The following is a 27699-nucleotide window of genomic DNA, read 5'->3' as shown; positions in this document are numbered from 1 at the left end:
TAAGAGAAAAGTCTGGTAAGTTGGGCTACATTAACATTAAGGACTCCTATTCATGAAAAGACTATATCACAAGAATGAAATTGGCAGTCATGTAATGGAAGAAGATATTACAAAACATAATAACTCTCAAGAGATCTGTATCCAGAAAATATTTTAAGACACTTCCAAATCAATACAAAAAAGACTGTCAACTCAATAGAAAAACAGACAAGAGCTTTGAGCAGGCACTTGACAAAAGAGAACATCCAAATGTCCAAGTAAGCATATAAGATGCTCAATGTCATTATTTAACAGAGGAATAAATATTGAAACCATAATCAAATATAGTTATATACCTACAAGAATAACTTCAACTTTAAAATATTGATAGTAGCAAGCATCGGTGAGGAAATAAAGCACTATTCAGTTTCTTACACCGTTGGGGGAAACGTAAGTTGTACACACAGCATCTTTGGAAAAGCATTTGGCAGTATGTCCTAAAACTTAACATATATACACCTTATGACCAGCTGTACACTGTACTCCAGCCAAAGTGACACATAAAATTAATCATCACACTTCCTAATTGTGAAACACTCTAACATTTGCAGAATAAACATGCAATAGCTGTGGAATATTATTTGCATCAATCTGCTCCTGGATTCCGTTTACCATTTTGCACATCAATATTCAAAATAAAGATTGGTATGTAATATTCTACTTCACTTTCATCTTTGACAGGGTTGATATTAAAGCTTTTCACACCATAAAATAAATGTAGGAGAATTTTTGTCTTATTCTCTGCTCAAGACATTTAAACAACATTGGACTTGCAAGACCATCAAAGGTACCATAAGATATTTCCATGAAACCATCTGGGTCTGGAGCCTTTTGTGGGAACTGACAGTAGCTTTTTGGCAAATTTCTCTATTCCTTCTATTATACTTGGCCTATATATTTTCTAACTCAAATGCATCTTCACAATATTGAGCAAAGATGGTATTTTTCTGATTCTTTGAATTTCCTCTGGTTTTGTAATTAGTTCTACCTTACCTTTTGGAATATGTGAGTTTGTGTTTTCCCTTTTTAAAAATTAGATTGTGCAATAGTTTATCTACTTCTCTAATTTTTCAAATAAGGAACGCATGGGTTTATTTAGAATTTCCAAAAAACTTGTCGTCCAATTTATTGATTTCTGCTTTTAATTCTTTTTTTCTGATTTTCTTGGGTGTATTTTATTGCTTCCTAGTTTTTGAAACAATGCTTAATTCATTTGTTTTCATCATTTATTTTTTATGACCATAAGTGTTTGGGGTGTGTGGATTTTTTTTCAAATTCTTTCAAAATATTATTGCATTGTACTATTTAAGAATAAATACACATATGGCAAAGTTTTCCAAGAAAGGACATGAAATCCATGTTCTGTTTTCAAGGCTAATGGAAATATACAAAAGGTGGATGATTACTGATTTCCCACTACTCTTTGGAAATATGGCAAAATAGTATGGTGACAGTCTAGCTTATGGTTAAGAACTTGAGCTGTGTCTTACAGCTCAGGGTTAAAATCTTGACCTTACTACTTACCTGCAATATGATATTTGGGAGATGACTTATCCTCTCACAACTTCTGTGTCCTTATCTGAAAAAAAAGCAAGATTTAAAAACAAAATTAGGGGTACCTGGGTGGCTCAGTCTGTTAAGCATCCAACTCTTGATTTTGGCTCGGGTCATGATCCCAGGAGCCCTTGCTCAGCTCAGCACTGAGCATGGAGCCTGCTTAAAATCCTCTCTCCCTCTCCCTTCGCCCCTCTCTCCAGCTCACACTCGCTCTCTAAAATAAACTTTAAAAAGGAAAAATAAAAATAAAAACAAAATTTTAAAGATCCTATTGTATGAGGGTGTTGGGGGGATAAAAGTAAAAATCTTTATGAACAGCTTAGAAAAGTGCTTTAATACAGAATTCCAATTAATCTGTTCATTTGTTTAGTGAAAAAAAAATGAATATGATTACTTCCAATGTATTTCAGAAGGATCATGGCACAGCAATATTTATTCTACAGAGGTCTGGACAAGGATGCCTGGTTGACACCCAGGACTGAAATTGTGCCTTTTCATTCACTATTTCCAAGGCCCCAGTGGCTCTCGATGACCCTTAGAACAAAGTGTCCAATGGCTCCAGGGGCTGCAAATACTCTCTGTTGGCCTGAGGACAGAGTCTAAACTCCTGAGTGCAACTCTGCACACTCAAGTCTCCAGCCACATCCCCCCACCACGCCTTCCCACCATAACAAAACTCACCTAGTTCCTCAAAAAGCCATGTTCCCTCACCCCATGCTGCTTCCTCTGTCACAAGGTTTCTCAACCCCAGCACTGTTTTGTTTTTTTTTTAATATTTATTTATTATTTTGAGAGAGAGACAGGGACAGAGCATGAGTGGGAGAGGGGCAGAGAGAGAGAAATACACACACACACAGAATCTGAAGCAGGCTCCGGGCTCCAAGCCATCAGCACACAGCCTGACACGGGGCTGGAACTCACGAACCGTGAGATCATGACTGAGCCACCCAGGCGCCCCTCAACTCCCGCACTATTGACATTTTGGGGCTGAATAATTCTTTGTGGTGGGGGCTGTCCTGTGTGTTGCTGGATGTTTATCGGTATCCCTGGCCTCTGCCCACCGGATGCCAGTAGCACCTACTCCTGCTTGTAACAACCAAAAAAATGTCTACAGACGTTGCAAAATCTAGGGGTGCCTGGTTAGGAACCACTGCTTTATGGAGAAGGCCTTTACCCCCGTTTACCTGGCCACCTCCAACTCATCCTTAAGATTTCAGCTTAAATGCTTCTGTTGTACCCCCAGCATTAGCACCGCTGCTATATTCAAACACATAGGTAATGAAGCAAACAGCAGCAGCATTCAGCGCACCGGGACAAGAATAGGACTGAACAGGCAGAGGTGAAGGGAGGCCACATTAAGTGGTAGCAGGTTGGGTGGGAGGGTGAGAGTTATATAGGAAATTGGACGGCTTGTCGGTGAAATGATTGGGTTATAAGGTTGTAAGGAACGAGGAGGGAGCTACAAAAAAAATCGATTGGGGTGCAACAGGACGGAAAGAAGGAAGCAATGGGTTCAGACTCTGAAACGGTAGGCCGAGGTGCCTGTGGGACAGCCCTGTGGGGACGCTGGTGAGAGAACAGGAAACAGTTGTACTGTCTTCATATATATATAATTTTTTAAGAAAATTAATGTTTGTTTATTTTTGAGAAAGAGAGAAACAGAGCATTAGCAGGGGAGAGGCAGAGAGGGAGACAGAATCCAAAGTAGGTTCTAGGCTCTGAGCTGTCGGTCAGCACAGAGCTGGACTCCGGGCTGGAACCCACCAACCATGAAATCGACCTGAGCCGAGCGGAAGTCGGAGGCCCAACCCATCCAGCCACCCAGGCGCCCCTGTTGTACCTTCTTTCTTGCCCGGAGTTAAATCTGTGCCTTTAGAGAGGCCAGCCAAACTTCTGGTGGTACCTGCAAAGTCCCTCTCCCTCCCGGCACCGCCTTTCCATACCAAACACGCACGCACGCACGCACGCGCATACGCACTTGATTCCTCTGCTTCAAAATCACGCATGCAAACGTGCTGCTGGAAGAAGGCAAATTTTTAAATGGGGTAAGGATAGGGCGAGAAGACGGGGAGAGAAGTTGAGAGACTGAGATAGAGGGTGGCAGAGCGGAGAAGCCAACTTCAGAGCCTGCCTTCTCAGCAAGGACCCGTGGAGCTCCCGAAGGAAAGCGTTGTAATCTGAACAGCGGGCGCCATCTAGTGGCTGATTCTTATAAGGAGTGGAACTGTGGTCTGCGGTGAGGACCAAAGCCAGAAAAGGCAGCTGGTGGGGTGGGGGAAGAGTAAGGGAGTTAGGAAAGTAGGGAAGGCGAGAGGTAATGATTGAAAAGCCACATATAAGCTGTTCTTCTGGGACCCAGGATTCACACATCCAGCTTGGAACAGGGCACCTGAACTGCATTCAGGCTGCCCGTTGACTGTCTCCATCTTCAGCAGCCCCTCTCCTGGGAGGCTGGCTTCTCAGAGTCACATCATCGCCCTACCATTGTCTCCAGATCCCTGGTCCCTTTTCTTTGCTTGACCAGAAGACCCCTCACGTCTGGTTGATGCCGTCCCTTGCTGACGTTTTTCTCCTAATTATTAGCAGTCTTTAGTACTAGTGCCTGGATATAGTATTTCTTATTTGGAAATCCAACACGCTTTTAATTAGAGAAGCAACAGGAAGAGATATTAAGCTGTATTAATGCATCTGAAAACCCAGCACAGTTAAAAGAAAGACAATCTCACAGATACCAGCACTGTTGAAAATTACAGGAACAGCTTCCAGTAAATAACTAAATGGAAAATCCCAGAGAGGGTCAATTGTTGTTAGTTAATATTTGTAGCAAAGCACAGCACTTAATAATGAGGCTGTTTCTTATCCTTATGGGAGGCAAATAATCAGAATTGGGATTTCCACTTTAGATGGTAATTCTGGCTCACTTGTAAGGGCCCCAGATTTTGCAATAATGAGCCTCATGAAAGTTTGTCTTAGAAATAATCCCTCCACCATCAACTCTCAGAAGAAGGGCTTCTAAAAATGCCTCTCTTTCCAAAAAAGTTCACAAAAATGACCTTAGATCAGGTCATAAGATAGACCCTGAAATAGATTGTTTGTAATAAAATGGCCACAATTACTCCCTTCTCTGTATTTAGTCCTTGAACCTGGGATGAATTTGATTTGTTTTGTCTAATAAAATGCAGTGGGAAACACTTACCAATTTTGATCCCTTACACACTTCAGCCCAATCTCTTGGAACCCTGACAGCTGCCAGGTGAACAACCCCAAACCAGCCTCGTGGAACATGCAAGAACATACGGGGCAGAGACACGCCATTGTAGCAAGGCGCTAGGACATGCGGGAGAGCCCAACCAAGACCAGCAAAGCCATCCACAGATGCATGAGAGGACCCAGCAGAAACTGCAAGCTCTACCCAGCTGATCCCAGCCCAGATTGCTGGTCTTCAGAATCATCACGAGCTAAACAAAATGGAGGTTTGGAGGTGGTTTGTGATACAAGCATTATGGCTAAATTGCATATAGAAAATGTGTATTTCCTGACTGCATAGGAAATCAGGATACAAAAAAAAGGGGTGAGGAGCACATTTGAGGGATAAGCCAGAAGGAAATAAGGATGTTGGCCCTTCTCGTGTTGCCAGTCAGAGGACTCATGATTTCCTTCTGGGCTATCTAACCCCAGCTGAAACTAACTCTGTTCCTCATTGGTACATTCTAGTTAAGCAGACATGAAATTTTAATAAGCTGCTGTTCCTGTCGTTACCACGTTTGCCGAAATCCTCATTTATTTCACATGGAATTTATTGTAGCAGCTGATTTTTCTTATACTAAATTTATTTCTATTCCAATTTATATTGTTGTTTACAATCGGACCAAGTGTTTTTTAATGTCTTTTTCTATATGTTGCTCCCCTCCTCAAAATGTTTTAAAATCTATTTCCTGTTGCATAAGCAGGTCTCTTTTAATTTTTTTTTTAAATTGATACATGAGACTTCATAAAAATTTCAGAAGTCTGTTCTTCCAAAAATGCTGTTAAGAAAATGAGGACAAGCCACAGACTAGGAGAAAATATTTGTAAAACACATCTCTGATGAAAAACTTGTATGAAGATTTTTTTCGAGAAACGCTCACAACTCAATAACAAGGAAACAAATATCCCAGTTGTTTTGAAAAATGGGTTATATGAGCAGATATTTAACCAAGGGGATGATGTGAGTGGCAAATAAACAGATGAAAAAATATTCAGCAGTATAATTCACTAGGAAAATGCAGATTAAAACTGCAAGGGATGTCATTACACACCTATTAGAAAGGCTTTTTAAAAAACTACCAATATCAGGTGCTGGTGAGGTTTCGGAGAAACTGGAACTCTCATACGTTGCTGGTGGAGATGCAAAATGGCACAGCCCCTTTGAAAAACAGACAATTTCTTACAGACAGTAGGGAGAAGTTATGGCCTAACCTGCAGCCCATTTACACCTTAAAATTGTGCACAGCCTTTTAAAATAGCTAATCACAAAAGCTTAAGTGAAACATAAAAAAACACTGAAGGCAGATGAAGTATAAAAGAGAGAATCCATGATAGTATTCATTTACATAAAACAAGCACAATTTAAGTTGGCTAAAGAGAAGAAAAACTCAATTTGTACTATTTACATTTATTATTATTATTATTATTATTATTATTAGGTAAGGCTCAATTTACAGATCCTCCCATGCATGTCTGATCAAATTATTCAAAGCTACTTACATCAGCATTTCTCTTCTCTAGTAGCGTTTCATTTTTTAACTTTTTTTTTTTTTTAATTTTTTTTCAACGTTTTTTATTTATTTTTGGGACAGAGAGAGACAGAGCATGAACGGGGGAGGGGCAGAGAGAGAGGGAGACACAGAATCGGAAACAGGCTCCAGGCTCTGAGCCATCAGCCCAGAGCCTGACGCGGGGCTCGAACTCACAGACCGCGAGATCGTGACCTGGCTGAAGTCGGACGCTTAACCGACTGCGCCACCCAGGCGCCCCCTCATTTTTTAACTTTTTAACAGTTTTATTGAGATACAATGCACATACCAAGCAATTCACCTATTTAAAGTGTACAATTCAATAATTTTTATTGTACAATTCGCCTATTTAAAGTGTATGATTCAATAATTCAAATAATATTTGCAACCATCTCCACAATTTTAAAACATTTTCATCATTTCAAAACACACACACACACACACACACACACACACACACACACATACACACACACAAAACCTTTTCACTATCATCCCTCTGTATTCACAGTCCTGCCCTAGCCCTAAGCACAAACCTACCTCCTGTCTCCATAGATTTCTCTGTTCTGGGCATTTCAGATGAAAAGCCATGTAATCTATGGCCTTTTGTGACTGGCTTCTTTCACTTGGCATAATATTTTCAAGGCCCATCCCTGTTGTAGCCTGTGTCAGTGCTTCATGCCGTTGTAAAGCCAAATAATATTCTGTTGTATGGCTGTACCACATTTGTTTATCTATGGATCAGTTGATAGACATTTGGGTGGTTTCTACCTTTTGGGTATTATGAATAATGCTGCAGAAACATTCTTGTATAAAGGTTTCTTTAATCTTTATTCGTTCTCACTATAGAAATGTATAGCTATAAATTCTCCTCTAAGCTCTGCTTTAGCTGCATAATATAAGTTTTTGGTATGTTGAATCATTGTTTTCACTCATTTCAAAGTAGTTTCTCACTTCTTTTGATTTCTTCTTCAACCCGTAGGTTATTCAGGAGTATGTTGTTGAATTTCCACAAGTCTGTGAATTTCCCAATTATTTTCCTGCTGTTGATTTCTTATTTCATTCCGTTGTGACTGGAGAGCATGCTCCGTGTTATTTCTATCCTTTTAAATTTATTGAGGTTTACTTTATGGCTTAGCACATGGTCTGTCCTGGAGAATGTTCCATGTGTACCTGGGAAGAATGTGTATTTTCTTGTGGGGAAGAGGGTTCCACACATGTTACGTCTTTGGTTTACAGTGTTATTCAAGGCTATGAATATTTTCAAGACTATGGCTATTGAACTATTTCCCCCTGCATTTCTGTCAGTTTTACTTCATGTACTTTAGTGCTCTATTATTCGATGCATATACATATGTAATCATTACATCTTCCTGACTGATGGACCTCTTTATCATTATACAATATTTATGTCTATGTGTCTGATATCAGCATAGCCCCTCCAGCTTTCCTGTGGTTGCTGTTCACCTGATATACCTTTGCTCATCCTTTTATTTCCCACCTACTTGTCACTTAGAATCTAAAGTGCATCCCCTGTAGCCAGAATGTAGCTGGATCGTGTTTTTTAATGCAATCTGATAATCTCTACCTTTTGATGGAATTGTTTAATCTAACTTTTCATTGTACGATAAATACAGATAAAGAAATTATACAAAAATGTATAGTTTTAATAAGTTATTAGGTAAAACCCTCATAGCCAGCACCCAGAACTTTCATTAGCTCCTTCAGAAGCTCCTCCCTGTGGCATTCCAATCACAGTCCTGTCCCTGCTCCCCAAATTAATGACTATCTTGACTTTTATAGTAATCATTTCCTGACTTCTTTAAAGTTTTCTTATACCAGTGTATATCCATAAACACTATAGTTTAGCCCCTCCTGTTTCTTTCTATCTAGTAAGTTTCTTCTTGAAAGCTATATGGTTTGGTTCAAGCTGGCCTATGCAAAATGAGAATGGAAACAGGATTCAGCCTTGTTAAGAAGGTCTAGGAAGTCAATGAGGCACCTGGGGGGCTCAATCAGTTAAGTGTGGGATTCTTGATTTCAGCTCAGGTCATGCCCCGCGTCGGGCTCCTCACTGAGAGCTCAGAGCCTGCTTGGGATTCTGTCTCTCCTCTCGCCCTCCCCCGATCACACACGCACTCTCCCCTCTCTCTCTCCCTCTCACTCTCAAATGAACTAAAAAAAAAAGTCTAGGAAGTAAAAATTCAGAGAATCAAACGTCTTGCAGAACTGCAAAAGCTAAAAGTCTGCCACACGTATACTAAAGCCTGTCTGAACAGAGGCAGAAAGTGGGAATGCAGCTGGACGTAAGATTCAGACTAGAGAACCAAAGAAATGGGAGACATAAGATCCCCAGCCCCCTCCTGCCCCCTGCTATCTGCCTGAGATAATGCCTGTTGCCATCAAGGAATGCCAGCTGGAAATGGGGTCTGAAGGCAGGAACGGATGGGTCCTACCCTCCCCCACAAAACACAAATGTATTGCTTAACCTTCGGAGGCAGAGGTCAAGAAAGTAACCACTGGACTGGGATGGAAGATAGAGTGAGAGCCTGTGCTAGGAGGCACGAACTGTAAAAGCAGGATGCCGAGTCCAAGGCCACCATACAACATGGCTTAGGACATTGGACAGCAGAGTACAGCGTTTCCAAGAATCAGATTGTCAGTCAGCATTTTAGAAAATCCCCAAAACTGGTAAATGGGGGGGTCAGAGATTACTAATCCCCAAGACTATCTCCTGGTTCCCAAAACAATGCCCACACTTAGCTGCTGAAGCATAACGGCACTTGGCGGAGCAGAATCCTCCTGGATCTTGCTCTCCAGCATCGCCATGGAAATCAAGGCACGAGGGAAGTCCCTCCAGGGTGAAGCTGAGGTCAGCTGCGTATGGCGAATGGTGGGTTGGGAGAGGAGGGCACAGAGAACCACAGGAATCTGGGAACACCATCCTTTTCAGAAGCAGCTAAGAACATGTGCTGCCCGCAGTGTGCTCCCATTCCCCATGGACTATTTTCATCTGAGCCAGCCCAGCCCAAGTACCACTATGTCCTGAACCAGGTCTGGGCCATCTAACACTGGGAATACCGGGAAGGCACTGGGATGCGGTGGAAACCCCAGAGATCCTCCTTGGAGGTGGGGAAATGACTTGCATCATGAGCTCTAACAACCCAGTGAGGAAAAGTTCAGGATGTTCCAGAAACATACCCGGCATTTACGGCGCTGGCCAGCAGGGCATGGCGTACCCAGCCCTCTGTGCACCACTGTGCTGCCCTATATGCCAGTCCTCGTGCTGCCACCAGAGACAGAGTCCTAGAGGACCTGGCCATAGGAGCAATCCTTCAGCGTGTGCTAATAAGAAAAACTCAGCTGAATAGAATCAGCTTTAGAAAATCAGTCCAACAGAGTCAGGAAGCTACTCTTACACATGTCAGTGCTGGGTGGTGTTAGGTAACCTGAAGAAGTATAGGGCAGCATCCTTCTTCAGGAAGACTCAAGAGCTTTCAAGGAAGGAAAAGCCCCGTCTCTAAGTTTACTTTGGAAATTTGGGTGGGGGGCATTTTGGATAATGAAAACAATGAGAGCTGGAGCACAACTGGCATCTACTGGGCAGGGGCAAGAACAGTGGACATCCCGCAATACCCAGGGCAGGTCCGCACTCTGAAGAATTGTCCCACATCCTGGACAGCCTTCCAATATCCTAAAGGACCTTTGTGGAGGCAAAAACATACAGGTTTTTAACTTAAAACCTGGGCCAGTATAGGTTTACTTTCAAACCTGGACCAAGAACTCAATTCCTGTTTATATTTGAAGGCAAAGTATTAGGGGCGTGGTTTTAAAATATTTTACATTTCCCAGCAGAGCAACTGCTTTGTCAATCAGGGGAAGATTAAACTCTTGTCCAAAACTCTACCAGGATGTGTTCCTAATTTTAGATAATTGTGTCAATGACAATAGTTCTGCTGGTGGCGTTTGGGTCACTGGCATATCTCTAAGAGCCTGTCTTTGCAGCAGCTGTATTTATGGTGATACGATGTACATGGACAAAAGCATCTACTTCTGTATGTCTGCTATAGTGTTGTCAGCTGAGGGCTGACATGTACTTATTGAATAAATATCATTACAGTTTAATGCCCCCATTCTTTTTTATATTGCAGTTAGACCATTATATTGCTTTTTAAAAATTTTAATAAGTACATATGCCTACACATATAGACACATACACACACATATATACTATGTGAATTTCATTTTAGGAAAGTATAATGGATGCATCAATCATAATGAGCTAATTATGCTGCAGAAATTAAGAACTCTGTGTTAATCTCTGCGATTTAAAACAGCCAAAGCTTATGTCTGGCACAAATGGCATTTCCGCCTTGATCTTTGCTCCAGCAGAGGGAACAAGAACATGACAGATCTCACATGGCTCTTGAATGCTTCGATAGCAAAGCGGCCCAGCTCACTTCTGTTCACGGTTCATTGGCTAGTCCATGTCACGTGGCCATACCCAACTTCAAGGACTAGGGTGTATGCCATCCAATTGTGTGCCCATAAAGAGAAGGTTCAAAATATTTAGAAAAGCCCTAACAGCCACTCAAAGTGTAATGAGAAAAATGTTTCATAGGATTGATAACTGCTGCATTAGGAAGATCCTATCCTACACAAATTATAGAAAAGAAAAAAGAAAAAAAACGTTGGCTCTAAGGTCACTCTTCCATCCCAGTGATCATGACAGCCTTTGTGGAAGAGGTGAGATTGGAAAGGTGAGTCCTTTTGTTATTGGGAACACAGACTATTTCAGATGTGAAGGGGGTGGAAGATGGGAGCTGGGGAACGAAATACGTTGAGCAGCTACTCTGTACAGGCAGGAGTGGGAGACTGTATGCTTAGAAGCCATTTGCTCTAAGTCACAGACTTTGGGATTCCACTGCAGGCTAGCTATCTCAAAAGCCCAGGGGTTTCTTTAAATTCCCCACACAGCCACCGAGCAGGAGAACAGGCTGAGAAAAGGCAGCAAAGGCTGGAAAGGGCATGAGGCTTGTCCAATGGAGAGAGGACTGTGGCCTGGCCTTTGGGGATCATGAGTAAGGCAAGCAAATGGGGATTAAAAAGCGTCCTGGAAGTCACTCACTTCCACAAACATCACTCGTTAACTCCTGTGCAGTAAAGAAAGATGAATAAAACACACCCCTACTGCGAGAGCTTACAGACCAGTGAGAAGTTTTAGGTCTTAAGGCCACAGGTCTTCGGAAGGCTTATTAGATCAAAGGACAGCGTATTCTCAGGACACTGACATGGAGAATGGAACTGATAGCCATGCAGAACGAGGACAGCCTGGGCTCCCAGAAGGACCCAAGGTCCACTAGGTCACAAAGGCCACCTGCCTTTGTCACCAGGGCCATTCATCAGGTGACCAGAGGCATTCACTACCAGAAATGGCAGAGACTTGTCTCCTACTGGTTTACACCATCCCTGGTCCTTTAGAGGGACTCTTGGCTCTGAATCCAGAGACTAAATGAAAGACTTCAATGCCTTAAATGTGGAAAGCCTAGAGAATGTTCCAAGAAACCAAATACAGTGCTTGTTTGAAACGGTGTGGAAAACGCTCAGTGGTCAATGCCATGGTTTAAACTAACCATCCATAGCAGGAATTCTGGGAGTTGACACTGACTGAGACCTCAACCACTGGATGAAAAGAATTAGCACATTTGTCCCCATGGGCAAGTTTTTGGAAAATTGTAGGAAAGAAACTTGGTGACATTAACTAGTTGGCATATTTTATTTTCACTACAGAACTTACTTCAATGTATCTAATTGTCCATCACTTGTTTTCTTGTTTCTTTCCCTTCCCACTAGACTGCAAATGCCAGTGATAACAAGACTTTACCATATTTGCTGCTGGGTCCCCAAGGCCTGGAAGCCTGCCCAGTTCGTAGAAGGCACTCCGTCAATATGTGTTTGTGGAATGAACGATCATGTCTAAAGTGCTCAAATCTAACCTAACCTTCCAGGCACATTTTCCTGATCCTAAAACTAGATATGGTCTTTCCTGAGCCTTTTCAATGGCACATGTTTTTATCTGGATTCTGTAGAAGCAGAGCCTGAAACGGAGAAATCTTGAGCAAGTAACTTACGGAGAGGGGTGCCCTTGGGAGAAACTGTCGTGGAATGAGGAAAACAGGGAGGGACGGAGGAAAGGGATGGGCAGAGATGTCATTTCAGCAGAATCAGCCCCCTCCTGCCCCTGCACAGTGCCACACAGAGGCAAGGGACTGGGCTGTTCTATCCCTCCATCCGTCAGTCCCTGGACACAGGCTTCACCCGATGGGAAGTATGGAGGGAGGGTGATATCACCCCTTGGGCATCCCTCAGCGACCATCTGGAGAAGGGGGCAGGGACACCATCAGCAGCCCACACCTGCAGCATCTGGACCTGGGTGGGTACCAATAGTGTCTGTTAAGGCACATCTCCCGGTTTGCCTTCTTAGTTATTTACTTCCTTACAAACAGCAAGCTCCTCAAGATCAGAGTCCTTACCTCTTTCACCTCCGTGTCTCCCACAGCATGGGAGGCAGGACACAGCAGACACCTCAGTGGAAATCTGAGGAACGAATGAATGAATAAACGCGTATATTCATGTTTACAACTGAGTGTGAAAACTCTTAGGCACATATCTACCTCCTAAATGACACTGAACATATGTTTGTTATATTTCTGTGGTCTTCAGAAATCAACTTTCTGTATGATGAGAAAAAAAACGTAAGTGTATTCTTGCCAACCAAAAATGCAGAGGGTTAAACCCAATGCAAAATCCTCTCTAGGCCACAGTCTCTCCGCAGGCAATTTAAGATGTAAGTTTTTCATCCCGATGTTAATTATAGTAAATATTTTAACTTGCTTTTGCCCTTCATTATCTCATTTATGAGTCATTGTGTAAAAACAAGTCGGGTTGGCAGAGAAATCCGAGCTGGGAAGGGCTCCTGCGATTTCTAGAAAGGAGCGTGGCGCTGCCTTGTTGATAACTAAGTGACCAGAAGGGGGCAGTGCAGACCCATGCACTAATTTTCCTCCCAAAGAACTCAAGATCAGGAAACGTGCCTCTAGATGTATTGACTGGGGGACAAATGGGTTCTCAGTTCCTGGGCTTTTTATATTTGCTCTTTCCTCACTTGCTCGTTCAGCTTAAATGACAGGTTGGGTCGTGACCTGTTTTAAGTATTTCCCTGCTCGTGATGCAGATGAATGAGGAGGCAGGTCCACTCACTAGGCCACTTGCAGAGACCAGGACACCGGTCTTCTGCACTCTCTGTGTTTCCATGGTGCCTGCTTTGTGGGCCAAGGCCCAGCCTCAGGTCCTGGTGCTGCTGGGGGCGGGGGATTCAGTGCAGGCTGAGTCTCACTCCTTCAGCCTGTCCAAGTGTTCTCTGAGCCTCTAATTCCCCCTATTAAAACTCCTCATACTTGGAATACCCAGAATGGCTTCTTTTTTCCTGACTCCTGACTGATAAAGTCAGTGACATTAGAAGTTGACCCTTCTGTAACAGAACTCTTCGAGTCTCCCCCACAGTCTACCCTCCTCCTCTTCATCTACACTAATGGCACCCCCACCCCAGCCATTGTTCAAGAACTTGATCATCATCTTTCCCTTACCATGCCCAACCCAAGAGCAACTCCCACTGGCTTGAGCTCCAAATGCCCCTGATCCAGTAGTTTCTCACCATGTCCACTGCTACAGCTCGACTCCAAGCTGAGAGATCCTCTTTCTCATCTGGACAATGGTAGCTGCCTCTGGACGAGGCTACAGTCCATTCTCTACAAGGCTGCCAGAGTGATTTGAACATATAAAGTGCATGACCTCACTTTCTAGCTTAAAACGCTCCCAAGACTTTCTACCGCCCTTGAGAAATATTCCGGATTTCTTATCATGGCCTACAAGGCACTACATGACCCGGTCACTGCCTGCTTCTCAAACATTATGACCTTCCCCAGGACTTGCTGCACTCATTGCTTATTTCCACTCTCCTTTTTTCCATCCCCTGGAGATTTCCCTTTCTTGCATTCGTTCTGCTATATTTCTAAACATGTACATATGTATACATATCACTCTTCACCCATAATTTCTATGTATTTGAAACTAAAGTTTGCTTACCAGCCTTGTTCATCAGACATTCTAGCCACACTGGTCATTTTTCTGTTTCTAGGAACACCACGAAGTCTGTACCTACCTCAGGATCTTTGCACTCTTCAGATCATTGCCCTTTTGATCTTTGAATGGCCATACCCTTGTCTTTTAGCACTCAACTCAAATGTCACCTTCTTGAGAGGCTTGTCCAGAGCACCCTATTGAAATCTGCTCTATCCCATTACCCTATTTTGTAGTACTACATATAGCACAACCTGAAACTATGTTATTATTTACCTATATTTTTTCTGCTTTTCTGATTAGAATGTATTCCCTACAAGAAAAAAAAAAATCTTATCCTTAACTCATGGTTTTATCCCAGGCATCTAAAACATATAGAACTTAATAGACATGCCGTTAATATTTTTTGCATGAATGCTCGCATTCAGTAGGACTTCAGTACAGAATTCTAGGAGAAAATATCAGAGAGGATTTAGCCAGATTTGGGATCATGGAAAGCTTTTCAGAAGAAAGTCAGTAAGTCTTTGCTCATACTACTTTTGCTGCTTTTAATGGTATTTCTTTCCTCTCTTCTTATCCATTTGTTCATTAATACTCAGACTTAAAAAAAATTCTCCTGGAAAAGTTGACTTACCAAACCCCTTCCCCAGCTATTAGCAGGTGTCTCTAACAGTCAAAATACTACATGTTTCAAGAGACTAAAAATGCAGCACCATGTCACATGTTGAGTAGTGTTAGAGATACATCCAGTTTGGGTTACAATTAAGAAATGTACTGTTGCTTCATTATATAGTTAGATGATTACTAAGCCTTCTAGGAATACTATTATATTTCATTCAGCATTACATATAAAAACAGAGGGCTAGAGATCATATCAAAATGTGAAAGTGTCCTACAGTGTCTGGCATTGTGACTCCATTGTTTGCGGAGAAACAAAGTTTGGCATATATGGGGCCAGGCACTGGTCTGTGAAAATAATCGTCCAATCACCAGATATGTAACATTTTAAGTGGAGGATTCTGTTCTTACTGGTACTGAGACCAAATTATCAATAGTAAACTACATATTTTATTAATCGTGTGACTAAATTAGATTTCAATTATCTGTATAGAGAATGATTTAAAAATTATTATCCAAAATAAGATATAACCAAAGAGTGTATAGCCCAAAAAGTAGACAAAAGTGTCATAGAGTAATTAATATAAATATTATACATTTTGGGGGATTTTAAAATATTTGTGACAGTTGTCAAATTTTCTCATTCTAAAAAAGAACATCTCATTGTTATAACTAAATTTGAATTTAAATTTTGCGTTTTTTATTAAAGAGCCTCCCCCCAATTATATGTGTTTCAGGCTCTATAAATCCCAGATTTGCCTTTGATCAAGTTAGATAAATTAGCCACAAAAAGATTTGACTCTCAAGTACTTATAGTATGTTGGAACTGTCTGTGGTGCTGGACCTGAAGTTCACTCAACTCTCTCCATAGTACTTATGTTACAAACCCCTGCCTTTGCCAATAGATTGGGCCCGGAGATGAAGAGTTGGGGTTCAACTCTTCATGACCAACTGAGGTCATGGTTAATTAATAAAAGTGAAAGTTTTCACCCATGGAGAGAGTGTCTAAGAAGAAGAGGGTTGTGCAGAAAATCACAGATGACTCTCAAATATCAGGAAACCCAAAACACAGGGACACAAAAAGGGTATTATCTCAAGGAAAATGTTGACCACCAGCCCATACCTGAATCTAGATTAAAGGCAGAGAGGAGGGACCCAGGGTGCGAGAAAGTAAGTAAAGAGATTGTAATAGACTGGGGGCACGGACTGTCTTGAAGGGAAACGAGAGAGAATGACTGAGAGGGGTAGCCTGAGAGTAAGCCCGAGGGCCAAAACAAAGATCATTCCCATTGACGTGGTGGGACTTCACTCCTAAATCTCCATGTGAAAGTCTGTATGAGTTGGAACATATGTAAATGATGGTGTTAAACAAGTCTGGCATCCATGAGTATGTGTAGCTGACTCATTTTTTCAGTTTGCTTTTGCTTCTGCTTTGGAATGGGCACTCAACTTCTTTGAAAGCTGGGGTTATTTGGACAGTGACACAAGGTCAGTGTCTAGCCTTCCTGAATGAATTTCATCCAGCTTCACCTGCTGAGACTGGGCCCCCTAAGCGTTTTGATGCTGCTGTGGGGGTTGTGATCTGGCAACGGAATCTGAGGAGTCAGTCAATTTCCATGGGAAACATGAGAAATTCTCAGCAAAAGACCAGACCAGGACTGGGTGGGCCAGGGCTGATGCATGTTTTTGTTTTGTTTTGTTTTGTTTTGTTACTCGAATGCATTAGTGGTGCTGAGGGGTAACTGTGGATGAGAGGAGGCTGTGACACCCACCTTTGCCCCACATTTCCATCATCAATCCCTACCTCTGCCAAATTATCAAAGTCAAAGCAGTGAATCAGCTTAACCAGTGAAGGATCAAACTTTCTTGCCCTTTGCTGTGCATTGAAACATGTCCCCTCAAAAGACACATTGAAATCCTAATTCCAGATACCTGTCAATGTGCCCTTATGTGACAATAGGGTCTTTGCAGATGTAATTAGTTAAAATGAGGTTATATTAGATTAGGGTGGGTTCTAAACCCAATATGACTGGTATCCCTGTAAGAGTGGAAGACACAGATACACAGACAGACATACAGGGAAAAAGCCATGTGATAACTGAGAAAAGGCTGGAGTGATGCCTCTCCAGGCCAAGGAATACAAGAATTGCCAGCAAGACAGGAAGCTAAGAGAAAGGTACAGAACAGATCCTCCTGTAGAGCCTTCAGGGCCTTTAGAGCATTTGGGTACCCTGCTGACACCTTAATTTCAGCCTGCTGGCCTCCAGAACTGTGAAAGAATTAATTTCTGTTGTTTTAAGTGACTCGTTTATGGTAATTTGTTACAACAGCCCTAGGAAAGTAGATGCCCTTCTTTGAATATGCATTTCACACTTTGGTGCATTTTCTCTTGCTGGTTTCTCTACATGGAATGCTTTTCCCTTTGGTGTTTGCAGAGATCCACAGGGGATGGGTTAACGAGTCTGAGAGGGGCAGAATGTTCAGGTACTTAATGTCTGCATCCTAAATAGGTCTCCCCTGGCTGGCCGATGCCAGTACTCTCTACTTATCAATAGCTGTTTTCTTTATAACACTTTCTCTCTATCTGAAATCACCTCATCTCTCTCTTTTCTTATTTAGAATGTAAGATCTTGGAGAGCAGGGCCCTCATCTGTGATGATTACCAGTGACAGAACAGTTCCCGGCACACAGTAAGCACTGAGGTGATATTTGCTAAATGAGGAGTTAGATACTCAACAAGTATTTGTTAACTAAACAAATGAAAGGCACATATCCTACTGCCATCATCCGTCTTCTAAAAACATTGATACCCATAAGCCTCTCCCATATAGAAATTTAGGAAACAATTATTTCAGAGGCCAAGGAAAAACTATCTTTACATGAGCATTTACAAGATAGTATTCTAAAAATTAGAAGAGCTCTTTGTGACTGAGTTTCACACATCAAAATCATAATCTTGCACCCAGAACAGGGGGAATAAGCCATCTGCACACCCAGACCAGAACAGCAGCAATGGGCATCACCAGGGTGCAGTCCAACAAAGTTGGGAAGCTCAGAAGTACCTCACTTGAGTTCACTTGAGAGTGACTGACAAAAATTCAAAGACAAAAAAAAAAAGTGAACTATATAACTACATCCCTACTCTGATGATCCCCCCAATTAAAAAAATACATAATGTAGAATCCATGGCAGAACAGATCCACTCAGGAAATGTAGTCATGAGAGAGTAAGCAGGGTGGAGAAAACCAGAAACAATGCAGACATGCCCTCACGCCTCACACCAGAGCTTCCTATATGTGGACATAAAAAGTTCCCTCAATTATGAGTGGGGCCCTCCAGAGTCCTTCTATGGACAAGGTTGGAGACTGCATCCCTCACTTTGTTCCCACTGTTGGAGAGTGGGACATCAGTGGGATCATTCAGCCTCTGGTTTTTCACAGATGTGGATGAATTCAGTGACCACCACCTATGGGAGTCTGAGACTAGCACACAAATTACTGTTTGCCAGACAGTATCTATTCTCTGCTTCCAATTTTCTTAGGGGTGCATAATACTGCCTGCCTTGCAGTAAACTATGGCCATGTGATTAATTGTTGGCCAAAAAGATATAAGCAGATGTGAGGCTTCTTAAAACAAAATGAACAAATTAGGAGGAGGGGCATCTTGCCTACTCTGACTGCCCCTGAATCTGGTGATGTCCAGACCTCCAGGAGCCATCTTGAATCATGTGACCTTGAGACTGGAAATCACATGCTAAGAATGCAGGAGCAGAAAGAGGGAAGTTTGAGTCCTCAGAGAGACCATAACACCACCACACCAACTTTGGAGTGTTTACCACTGGACTTCTTTAACGTGGTAAAAATTAACTTCTATCTTTGTTAAACCACATATTTTATTTTTATGTTTTTATTTTATAGCCCACTGAAATCCATCCTAGTTGGTTCAGAGATGATCTTACCCTTTGAGACTAAAAGTACATCTATGGGCTGATTTCCTCTTGGAACTTTCTGCCTCCTTTCCCTAAGACAGTGGCCTGGGAAGAAAAGGTGACTAAAGCTTATGCTGCTGACATCTGCATTTGTCCTCCCCACCTTGGGAAATTAATCATTGTCCAGGCCCAAGGTTCACAAAAAGGGACTGTGATGTCCAGCTGGTGTCCTTGGTAGAGTCTAAAACAGTGCTTCCTAAAGTATAGTCTCCAGACCAAAGCAGCACCTGCACCTGGAAACTTTTTAGAAATGCAGAATATGAGGTAGGCCCTACTTCATACCTGCTGGATGAGAAATTTAGGTCCAGCAATATGCATTTTCACAATACTTCAGGTGATTCTGATACATGCTAATGCTTGAGAACCACTGGGTACCCAAGAGGAATTTCTCACACTACCAGTAGCAAAGAACATCATCAGGAATAACCGGAGTTGAAGGCATTCTTTTAAGGGGCTTGGCAGAAAAGAAGTCTGGAATAGTTGATAGACTTGGTGAAATGGATAGGACAGGATTTAGTAGTTTGATGATCTTCACGGTTGCCAAGAAATTCAAGTCTAACACAGAATTCAAGGTTCCAGTTACTTCTGGCTCCTTATCTTTGCTTCTGGAATGTGACCTCCAAGAACAAAACATACGGAACCTCATTTTATCAGGGTCACATCAGTGACACTAGACTTCTAGGCACTAGAGAAGTCTTCTGAGTGGTCAACAGAGTCTGACATGCAGAGATTGATTTTCACCCATTGAGGGTAGGTTCCATTTTGAAAGCAGCTCAAGATATCTGCTAAGTGGGTTATAAGACATAAGCCTGGTAATATTTTTTAGGGTTCAAGAAGAGGAAGACCTGGAGAGGAAAAAAGAGGGGCAATCCTAGGAAGCAGAAATAGCTGGGGAACACCCCCACTAGATACCTGGTGCATTTGGCAAGAGGCCTCTCTCTGCTTGTGGGGCTCACATGTTATCCGGTTGGGATTTATCTTGTCATTGACTTCTTCAGAGTGGCCCACCCAATCGCTACAGGGTGCTAGGGCTTTCTGCCATAGCTGTAGACCTCAGGCCTGCTGTAATGGGCATTCGCTATTTCAGGGCTTTTAGGAAATTCCTAGACTGGGGAGCCTGACTTACCTAAGGTAGAATCCAGAAAAGTCAAATTTCCAGCCTCCTTTGCAGCTGGAACACAGCCAATCTAATGGACTCATGAGGCTTCAATTCAGAAGTGAGAGACTTAAGAGGCTGCACGTGGAATCTGATTTGCTGGTGAGGATGGCAGCAAAGCTCCCTGCTCGGAACTGGTAACTATGATGAGGGGGGTCGCTGGTACAGAAGAGGCTTCTGGGCTGGAAGCAGCAGCTTTGTCACCAGTTCCATGGCATGCTCCAGCTTGAAACACCTTTGCTGTTTTTCTCCAGCCTCAAGAGAGTTCTAGGAGGTGCCCAACATCTTTCTCCTAAACCCCTTTTCTGAATTATCAAAATTATCTTCTGTTGCCGGCAACTGTAAATTCTGACTCATATAAAAACGGGCACTGGAAGTTGTGACGATCGGTAGAAATTCAAGGAAACGGAGGTTACCTGGAATTCATTAACTGGACTGGCCTGGGATGATGGTTCTGAATATCCAGATTAGGGGGAGGGACTCTGGCAGCCAATGATGCACCTGTGCTTACCTGGAATGAAATGCTCACTGTAGGCAAGTTTTGAGGGATCTGGTAGCCATGCTGATAAAACAATATGAAGGCCACGAGGCATCAGAGACCATGGGGTGAGTTACTTCCATTTCTAGGAACCCAAAACATCCAAGACACCTTCATTCCATTCAGTTTGCATGATCCTAGGACCTGACTCTTCCAAGCCCAACCTAAGCTCATTTATGCTTGTTCTCACACCTCTCCCTTAGAATCCAGAAGGCCACAGGACTGTGTAAACCAGATTACTCTGGATGATCAGATTTCCTCCCCTCCTTACCTCCTCTCCTCCCTGCCCTCCACTTCTGCCAAGTTACAGCCACCAGGAAAAATGATAATACATTTATTGAGTTATCTACAGCAGGTTGACATCCTTAAAATCCAGGACAAGGTTGTGAGCACAGCATTAATGGCGGCAGCAGTAGCAGTGAGGTCTGCGGGGTTTATCTTTATTGTGGGAGATGAAACACAGGTGAGCCTGGTTCCACAAGCAAGCCTGGAGCCACGTCTGGGATGCTGGGGACTGCCCCACTTCAGCCCTCACAGGGCAAACTATAAAACACGGACATAAGACAAGACACAAATGGCCAAGCACAGACGCATCCCAGGACTTCACATTTAGGGAAAGAAGAAAGGGCCACATAGCCCACTTCAGGGATATCCCAGATCCTTGAAGGATTCCCATGCAAGTGACATGGAAATCACCACCCACATGAAATTCTCCCATCCTAACGCCAGGAACAAACTATTCAGTTGTTGGCAGAGATAAGCCTGGAATTCTGTGTCTGTCAGAGCCCACTGGCCTTCCCCTTACCCCCGGTGCTGGTGGTTTTACAAGTGGGGCAAAGGTTAACTCAGGAGGGCTCAAAGTAGTTGACAAGCAGCATGGGATCCCTTTCAGGGATCTTCACCCCAGAAACCAGCCCCTACCTGCGTAGTTTCCAAAGCCCTTTTACACACAAGAATGTCTCATTTCAACCTTATCCCTGGCCTGAGGAGCAGGCTGCAAATCATGTCCTCCCATGTCTCATATTAGGAAGCAGAGGCTCAAAGAGGCTAAACCTTGGAGGACAGAGCAGGTGGTAAGGCTTGAGCTACAACACAGGTGTCCCCATGCCACACTGACGCCATTGTTCCTCCTGCAATATGGAGTCCTAACAACTTCTGTAGCCAGAGCCCCTCTCTTGTGCAAGGCTGAATGTTTTCCGTACGGACACTTTATTCTGGCTCACGTGCAGGGCTGGGCACATGCTGGTGGGCCCATTTTCTCACTCAGGTTTGTAAAGCATATTGGATCCCGACACAATACAGGCACTGTGCTAGGCCTGCTGGTAAGTGATTTCTCATCAGCCCAACGGGGAGGTTTGACCTGCAGATCTCCATTTTCTTTCCCAGATCTAGTGCTTCGTGAGTCTCCCTGAAGATATATGGGGATGGGGTCAAGGCCAGGTCAGTGGCAAAGCTGGGAGAAGCCTGGGTTCCCCGCTCCCTGCTCTGAGCTCTTCTGGCAGGCTTCCATGGTCACTGGGCTCAGGCAGGAATTTACGATGACAAAGCACTCACTGCTTTCACTTTGGGGTGACCTTGAAGGGGTCAAGGGTACTCACAGAATCACAAAGAAAGCCTCTTCTAGCTTTCCTTCCAGGAAGGGAAAGGGTCAGATGAAGGAGGTGAATGAGCACACTTGGTGAGTGATGATGTGTACTTCGAGCCTTGGGCCCAGCTCCAGCTGCCTGGCCCTGATCCCCAGAGAAGCTTGTTTGGGGAGGGGTAAGGGTCAGAGAAGGAATCACTGCAGGCCACTGGATATGTCAAGGAGGGCCACAGAGCTACCCACCGAGACAGGAAAAGTAGCCCAGCCTCTAGTAGGGGGTTAAGAAGCCCACAGTGCTGGGTACCACCAAAAAGCCACTGAACCCCTCCCCCCTGCCCAAATCACACACACTTCCCTCTCAGATTCCCTGACAGCCTCAGCATCCCTGACTTGAAATCCCATTTCCCCTAGGGCTGGAGACTCTCTCCTAACACGGCCTTTCCCATGGCGGGACATTCATGGAAGAGGTTGAAAAATCGCTTCATTCCAAGGAGAATTCAGCCTCCCCTGGGTGACGGTTGCCCTTTAGGACCGCATAAAACAAGAAAAAAAAAAAACCCTTCCTGGTAATGATCTTCTAGAGTCAAGGAGTTGGATACCTCTGCTCTTCTCCAACCTAACCATTCCCAAGGCCCTCAAACCCCTGCTGGCTGCACAGGATTTCTTATCCTTTCCAGTCAGGCAAATACAATCCCTGCCTGGGGCCCATTCCCAGCAACTAGATGGCTGGTATTTAGACAGAGAATTCCAAACATGCACTGGGCTACACCAATCATCTAGTCTTACTTCCCATTTTACAGATTTGAAAACCAAGACTAGAGAGGGAAGGTTTTTACCCAAACCTTATGCTTCTCACCCACTGCCAGTGACCTTTAAGCCAGCTGCCTAACCTCCTGGAACATTCGAAATACATTGGGTACATCTAGTTCACAAGACTGGCAATAACTCATTCAGACAGAAAAACAAACCACAGACCAATGGGAACCTGGAACCTCTACAAGGATGCAACCCAGGGCTCAGGTGACAGCACAGCACATGGAATTCAGGCCTGATGATGTTTTTGCTGTTTTGTGATGACATGTGTGTGTGTGTGTGTGTGTGTGTGTGTATGTATGTGTATATAAAATCAAAGTCTCTTTTTCCACAGTGAAGCAGATCTGCTGGTGGGGACAGGGGTGAAGAAATGGGGTCCAGTTAAGGGACTGCTCCTAGGATCTGGAGGTGGCTACTATCCAAGCAGCCATGGCACCCTGCCCTGGCTAGGCACACGGCTGGATCAGCACATCACGCCCAAGGCACCTGTCCAATTGTCCCTGTCATGACCTTTCCCTCTGGCCCACCAGCTTCCACTGGGGTGTCCCAGTGGAAGAAACAGATGTTTCCTTTCTAAGAAAGAGAAAATAAACAGCATCGTCCCTTCCCTCCACATATACACAAACATGTACACTTCAAAACCTTAGATGATACACATAACAATGACGCATGCCCTTTTATCTGCTTACTTTTGAACTGGAGAATTACTGAAGTACAGAGCCTAGAGAAGCTTTAGAAGTCCCTGCATCCCACAAATGGAGAAACCAAGGCCCAGAACAGGGAGCTGCATGTCCACAATATCAGTAGTCTGAGCCCAACTAGGGCAGATTCTAAGTTTGCCAAAGACCCAGGGACCCACAGTGCTTCACTGGCCGCGGACACAGGGCTTGTCTCCAAACAAAGCAACTAAGTCCTTCTCCAGTCACTTTGAAGACCTCTCCAAAAACAGACCCCCAAGCCCCTTCCTCTTTATAAAACCAAGCTAAGCAATATTTCCTCTCCACGCAAATTCCCCAAGCATTCCAGAACATGATCATGAAACAAGTCCACAAACACACTTGGACAGGAACACCACCAAAAGTTGACATAGAATGAAATGGGCCCCCCACACGGGCCATGGCACTCTAGCACTTCTGTCCATCTTCCCCCAACCCAGTTGCACCCCATCTTGAATTCCTAGACTGTGGCCAAGCAATTTGCATCTGGAGAACCATAATAGGCATTGGGGATCTGCCATCACTCCCATTTGCAGCTTCTGCTAACAGGCATGGCACGTGTGGCTTCCCCTCCCAACACTCTAGGACACTCTAGCGTCCGTGGTGATTCAACGTCAAGAATACACAGAGGGAAGTCTTTGCAAAGGTCTCAGAGATATTTCAGTAGCTGAGCCCAAGCCGAAAGAGCTGGTGGCTGGGATCCTCATTGTCCATGGGGGTGGGGTGAGGGGGAAATCTAGGCCCTGGACTCGGGCACATGGAGGCATAAGGTGTTTCAGGATTCACTGACATCACAGGAAGGCGGCTGGTTCATCCTAATCATGGCTTTAACTTAAGGAGAAATGAGGAGGGGGAAGGCTTAGGCATGGGTAGGGAGCAGTGTCTCTGAGGCATCCATCTCTCACAGTCCGCAGCTGATGCCTGGGGATGGGAGGGGCAGAAGGGAGGCTACCAGATGAACCCCCTCTCACCTTGAGTTGGGGGTAAAATAATGGAGCCAGTGAAGGTCTTCTTCCATGGGAGCCCCAAACTCTTTCCATCTCCTTTCCAATCACATCCACATTTCTGGCTCTTGGCAATTTTTCTTCTACCAAATGAAGAGCACCAGAACATTCTGGGACCCTTAGCCCCACACCCAAAATGAAGTCTCTGAATGGAAAAACTCTGGAGCTATCCCACTGCCCTTGTACCCAGGAGCTGGGCACCTAGACACCAAGATGCTGGGGGAGGGTATGAAGGAGTCTCGACTCAGGTCTCGCCTGCACTAAAGGATGCTCTGGGAGCCCAAGTTGGACCTCTGGCAGGCCTCAGACACTGGGCCAGGTCTGAGAAGGGCCTCAGGTGGCAAGAAGATTCAAGGAGTCCACGCTGAAAGTCAGACACTTGGTGGGGGGGGTGGCTGTTGGACATGCCCACCCCAAGCCCCCAAAGCAAGGTCATCAGCCTCAGTTGACAGGGCCTTACTGACAAGGTCAAGGTCAAGGAGATCACTGAGGCTGGTGGAAACAGGGCAGGGTAAAGCTGGGGACTTGCTTGAGGTGAGCAGGGACAGTGGGCGAAAGGGTAGGGAATGAGACAACTTTTCAAAATTTGTGGCGTATTTACATGTCTGGATCAGGGCCCAGCGGCCCACAGTGGGTGGGGCCAGCGCCAAACGGGGAGAGGAAATAACCCATCTGCGCCCTGCATCCTTCTCCCACCTCAGGGAGCCCAGCCTCCAGCCTCAGGCCCGCCCGAAGTGAGAGAAGAAGCACAACATGCGTGGGCCGGCGCCTGCCCACAAACCCAGCCTGCGTGTGGAGGAGAGGAGGAGGGGAGCGCAGGCTCAGGTGGCCAGGTTGTCAGCTGGGAGGCCGGACATGCGGATCTGGGAGCTGCTCTTGCTCAGGATGGAGAGCTGGGTGCCCCCGTTCACCCCGCTGCTGGCCAGGGATGGGTGCCGGTGTTTGAAGTCCACGGCAAAGTAGCGGTTCACCTTCCAGCTCCGCCATTTACGCTTGATCTCCGCCTGTACCTGCAGGGAGCAACTTGGACGGTCACTTCCAGACAGACACCTTCTCTAGCCTCATCCACCTAAATGCTCTGCCCGGGACCCCTCCCAGGCTGGCCCTGCCGCCTCCTACAGTACCCAGCAACCCCCAAATGGCACTTGTAGCCCTCAAGGCCACCAATGGGAAAGAAGGCCTCTGAGGGGCTGACCTCAGCCCCTTTCCCAAGTCACTGAGCAAGACCCTCCAGTGGCTTCTTGTTCTCTGTGGGCCTCTGTTCCTGGGCCTTGGTGCTCCATAGTCAGAGACCAGCTCACGGGATCTTTAAAAAGCAGGCCCTTGGGTCAGACAGATCAGGGCAAGGAGCCCCACTCTCTCAGACCATTAACAGTGGGCTGCCGATTGGAATTACCTGGAGAGCTTTAAAAGTCCAGATGCCCATATCATATCCCAGAACAATTACATCAGAATCTCTGCGGTAAGGCATCCATAGGTTGTAAAGCTTCCCAGTGGATTCCAATATGCAGTCAGGGTTGAGGACCACTAAATAATGCACTCTCTGGCTGAACACACCCCCCATGTTGCTCTTAGCATGGTTAAGTACAGGGCATGGCCAGTTTCAGCCTCCATATGCCCCCTCAGTCCAGCACGTTTGCTTAGTGCATGAACTGCACGACTAGAAGTGAGTGGTACCAGCATCCAGCCCTCCAATTCCAGCCTCCACCTCCCCCACAGGCTCCTGGTAAGCTCCACACACTCCCACTTCCCAGCCACCCCCTGCAGGGCTCTGTCTCCTTATCTATCCTCATCTGACCTTCCCATAGACTGTCTTGGCAATCATTGAACCCTACCTTCTGGTTTCTCACATGCAAAAAGAGGGGGAGCCTGCTGAGGTCATGCAAGCAAGATGCCAGCAGAGATGCAATGATTCCTGCCCACTCTCTAAACCCATCCCACCCATTCAGTCCCCATCCCTATCCCAGCACCTCTGTTATGGGCTCTATTCAAAAGCATCATCCTGGGAATGGAACAATACAAGAAGGTTCTAGGCCTCTCCCGGGGTCTCTTCCAAGTCCCCAGAGTCCCTCCTCAGCAGCCCTGCTCATCACAGCCTCATAAACTATAGGTCCCATTGTCTGTACCTCACCCTTCCTCACTTTCCATTTTTCTTTACTAAGGTAGTCTTACTATGCAAGCCTTGCCAGGAAGGGCTGTGCTCAGCAGGCAATGCCTTTCCAGGCACAGCTGATGCCTTGCACAGTAGGCAAAGTGGGAGAGATTCTGGCACGGGGTGGAGGCTGTCAGGGGACCCTAGAACCACTGCCTTCCCCCTCGTCCAGGTGCTGGGAGCCTGGCATTGCCCTGGTCTAGGGAATCAGCTCTGGTAGGCAGCAGGCGATGTCCCTACCTGCCTGCTCCCTGGCAATCCCCACCTCCACTGTTAAGAAGTCAGAGGGCCAGAGTCTTACCTCCCCATTCAGAAAACAGTAGAGAACAGCCACCACAAAACCCTAGGGAGAAAGAGCAAAAATAACCTGAGAATGCTAGCAAGGGACCTTGTGCACTGGGAGTATAGGAGGTGGAGGAAAAGGGGAATGACCCTAGAAGGCAGAAAAATATAATGAACTGGATAGGAGGCCACCTGCCCAGGAACCTGCAGTAAGATGGGTAAAGTTCTGCTGAACCAAGATGGCCGTCCCCATGAGGCCAAATGGCTACACCCCGACTTTGGATCTCACATTTCCTAGGTCAGATCCTTCCCATTCCCAAGGGCCAGCTCTATCCTA

General features: G+C 44.9%; 1 protein-coding gene across 7 annotated transcripts in view; it reads right to left on the bottom strand.

Annotated features, from left to right (window-relative positions):
• Positions 1-21128: 21128 nt before the first annotated feature.
• ADCYAP1R1 (ADCYAP receptor type I) overlaps positions 21129-27699 on the bottom strand; it is a 100042-nt gene continuing 93471 nt past the window's right edge. For all 7 annotated transcript variants that reach the window (XM_053896961.1, XM_053896960.1, XM_053896962.1 and 4 more), the window contains 2 exons: positions 27382-27423; positions 21129-25938 (listed from right to left, as the gene is read on the bottom strand). In XM_053896961.1, the coding sequence (XP_053752936.1) occupies positions 25750-25938; positions 27382-27423 (231 nt within the window). In that variant the 3' untranslated portion in view covers positions 21129-25749. The remainder of the gene's footprint in view (positions 25939-27381; positions 27424-27699) is intronic.

Source organism: Panthera pardus, unplaced genomic scaffold, assembly GCF_024362965.1.
Source record: "Panthera pardus isolate Hobbes unplaced genomic scaffold, ASM2436296v1 HiC_scaffold_8, whole genome shotgun sequence".
NCBI lineage: Eukaryota > Metazoa > Chordata > Mammalia > Carnivora > Felidae > Panthera > Panthera pardus.
Note: the sequence above shows the minus strand (reverse complement) of the source record. Positions and strands in the feature narration are given on the sequence as shown.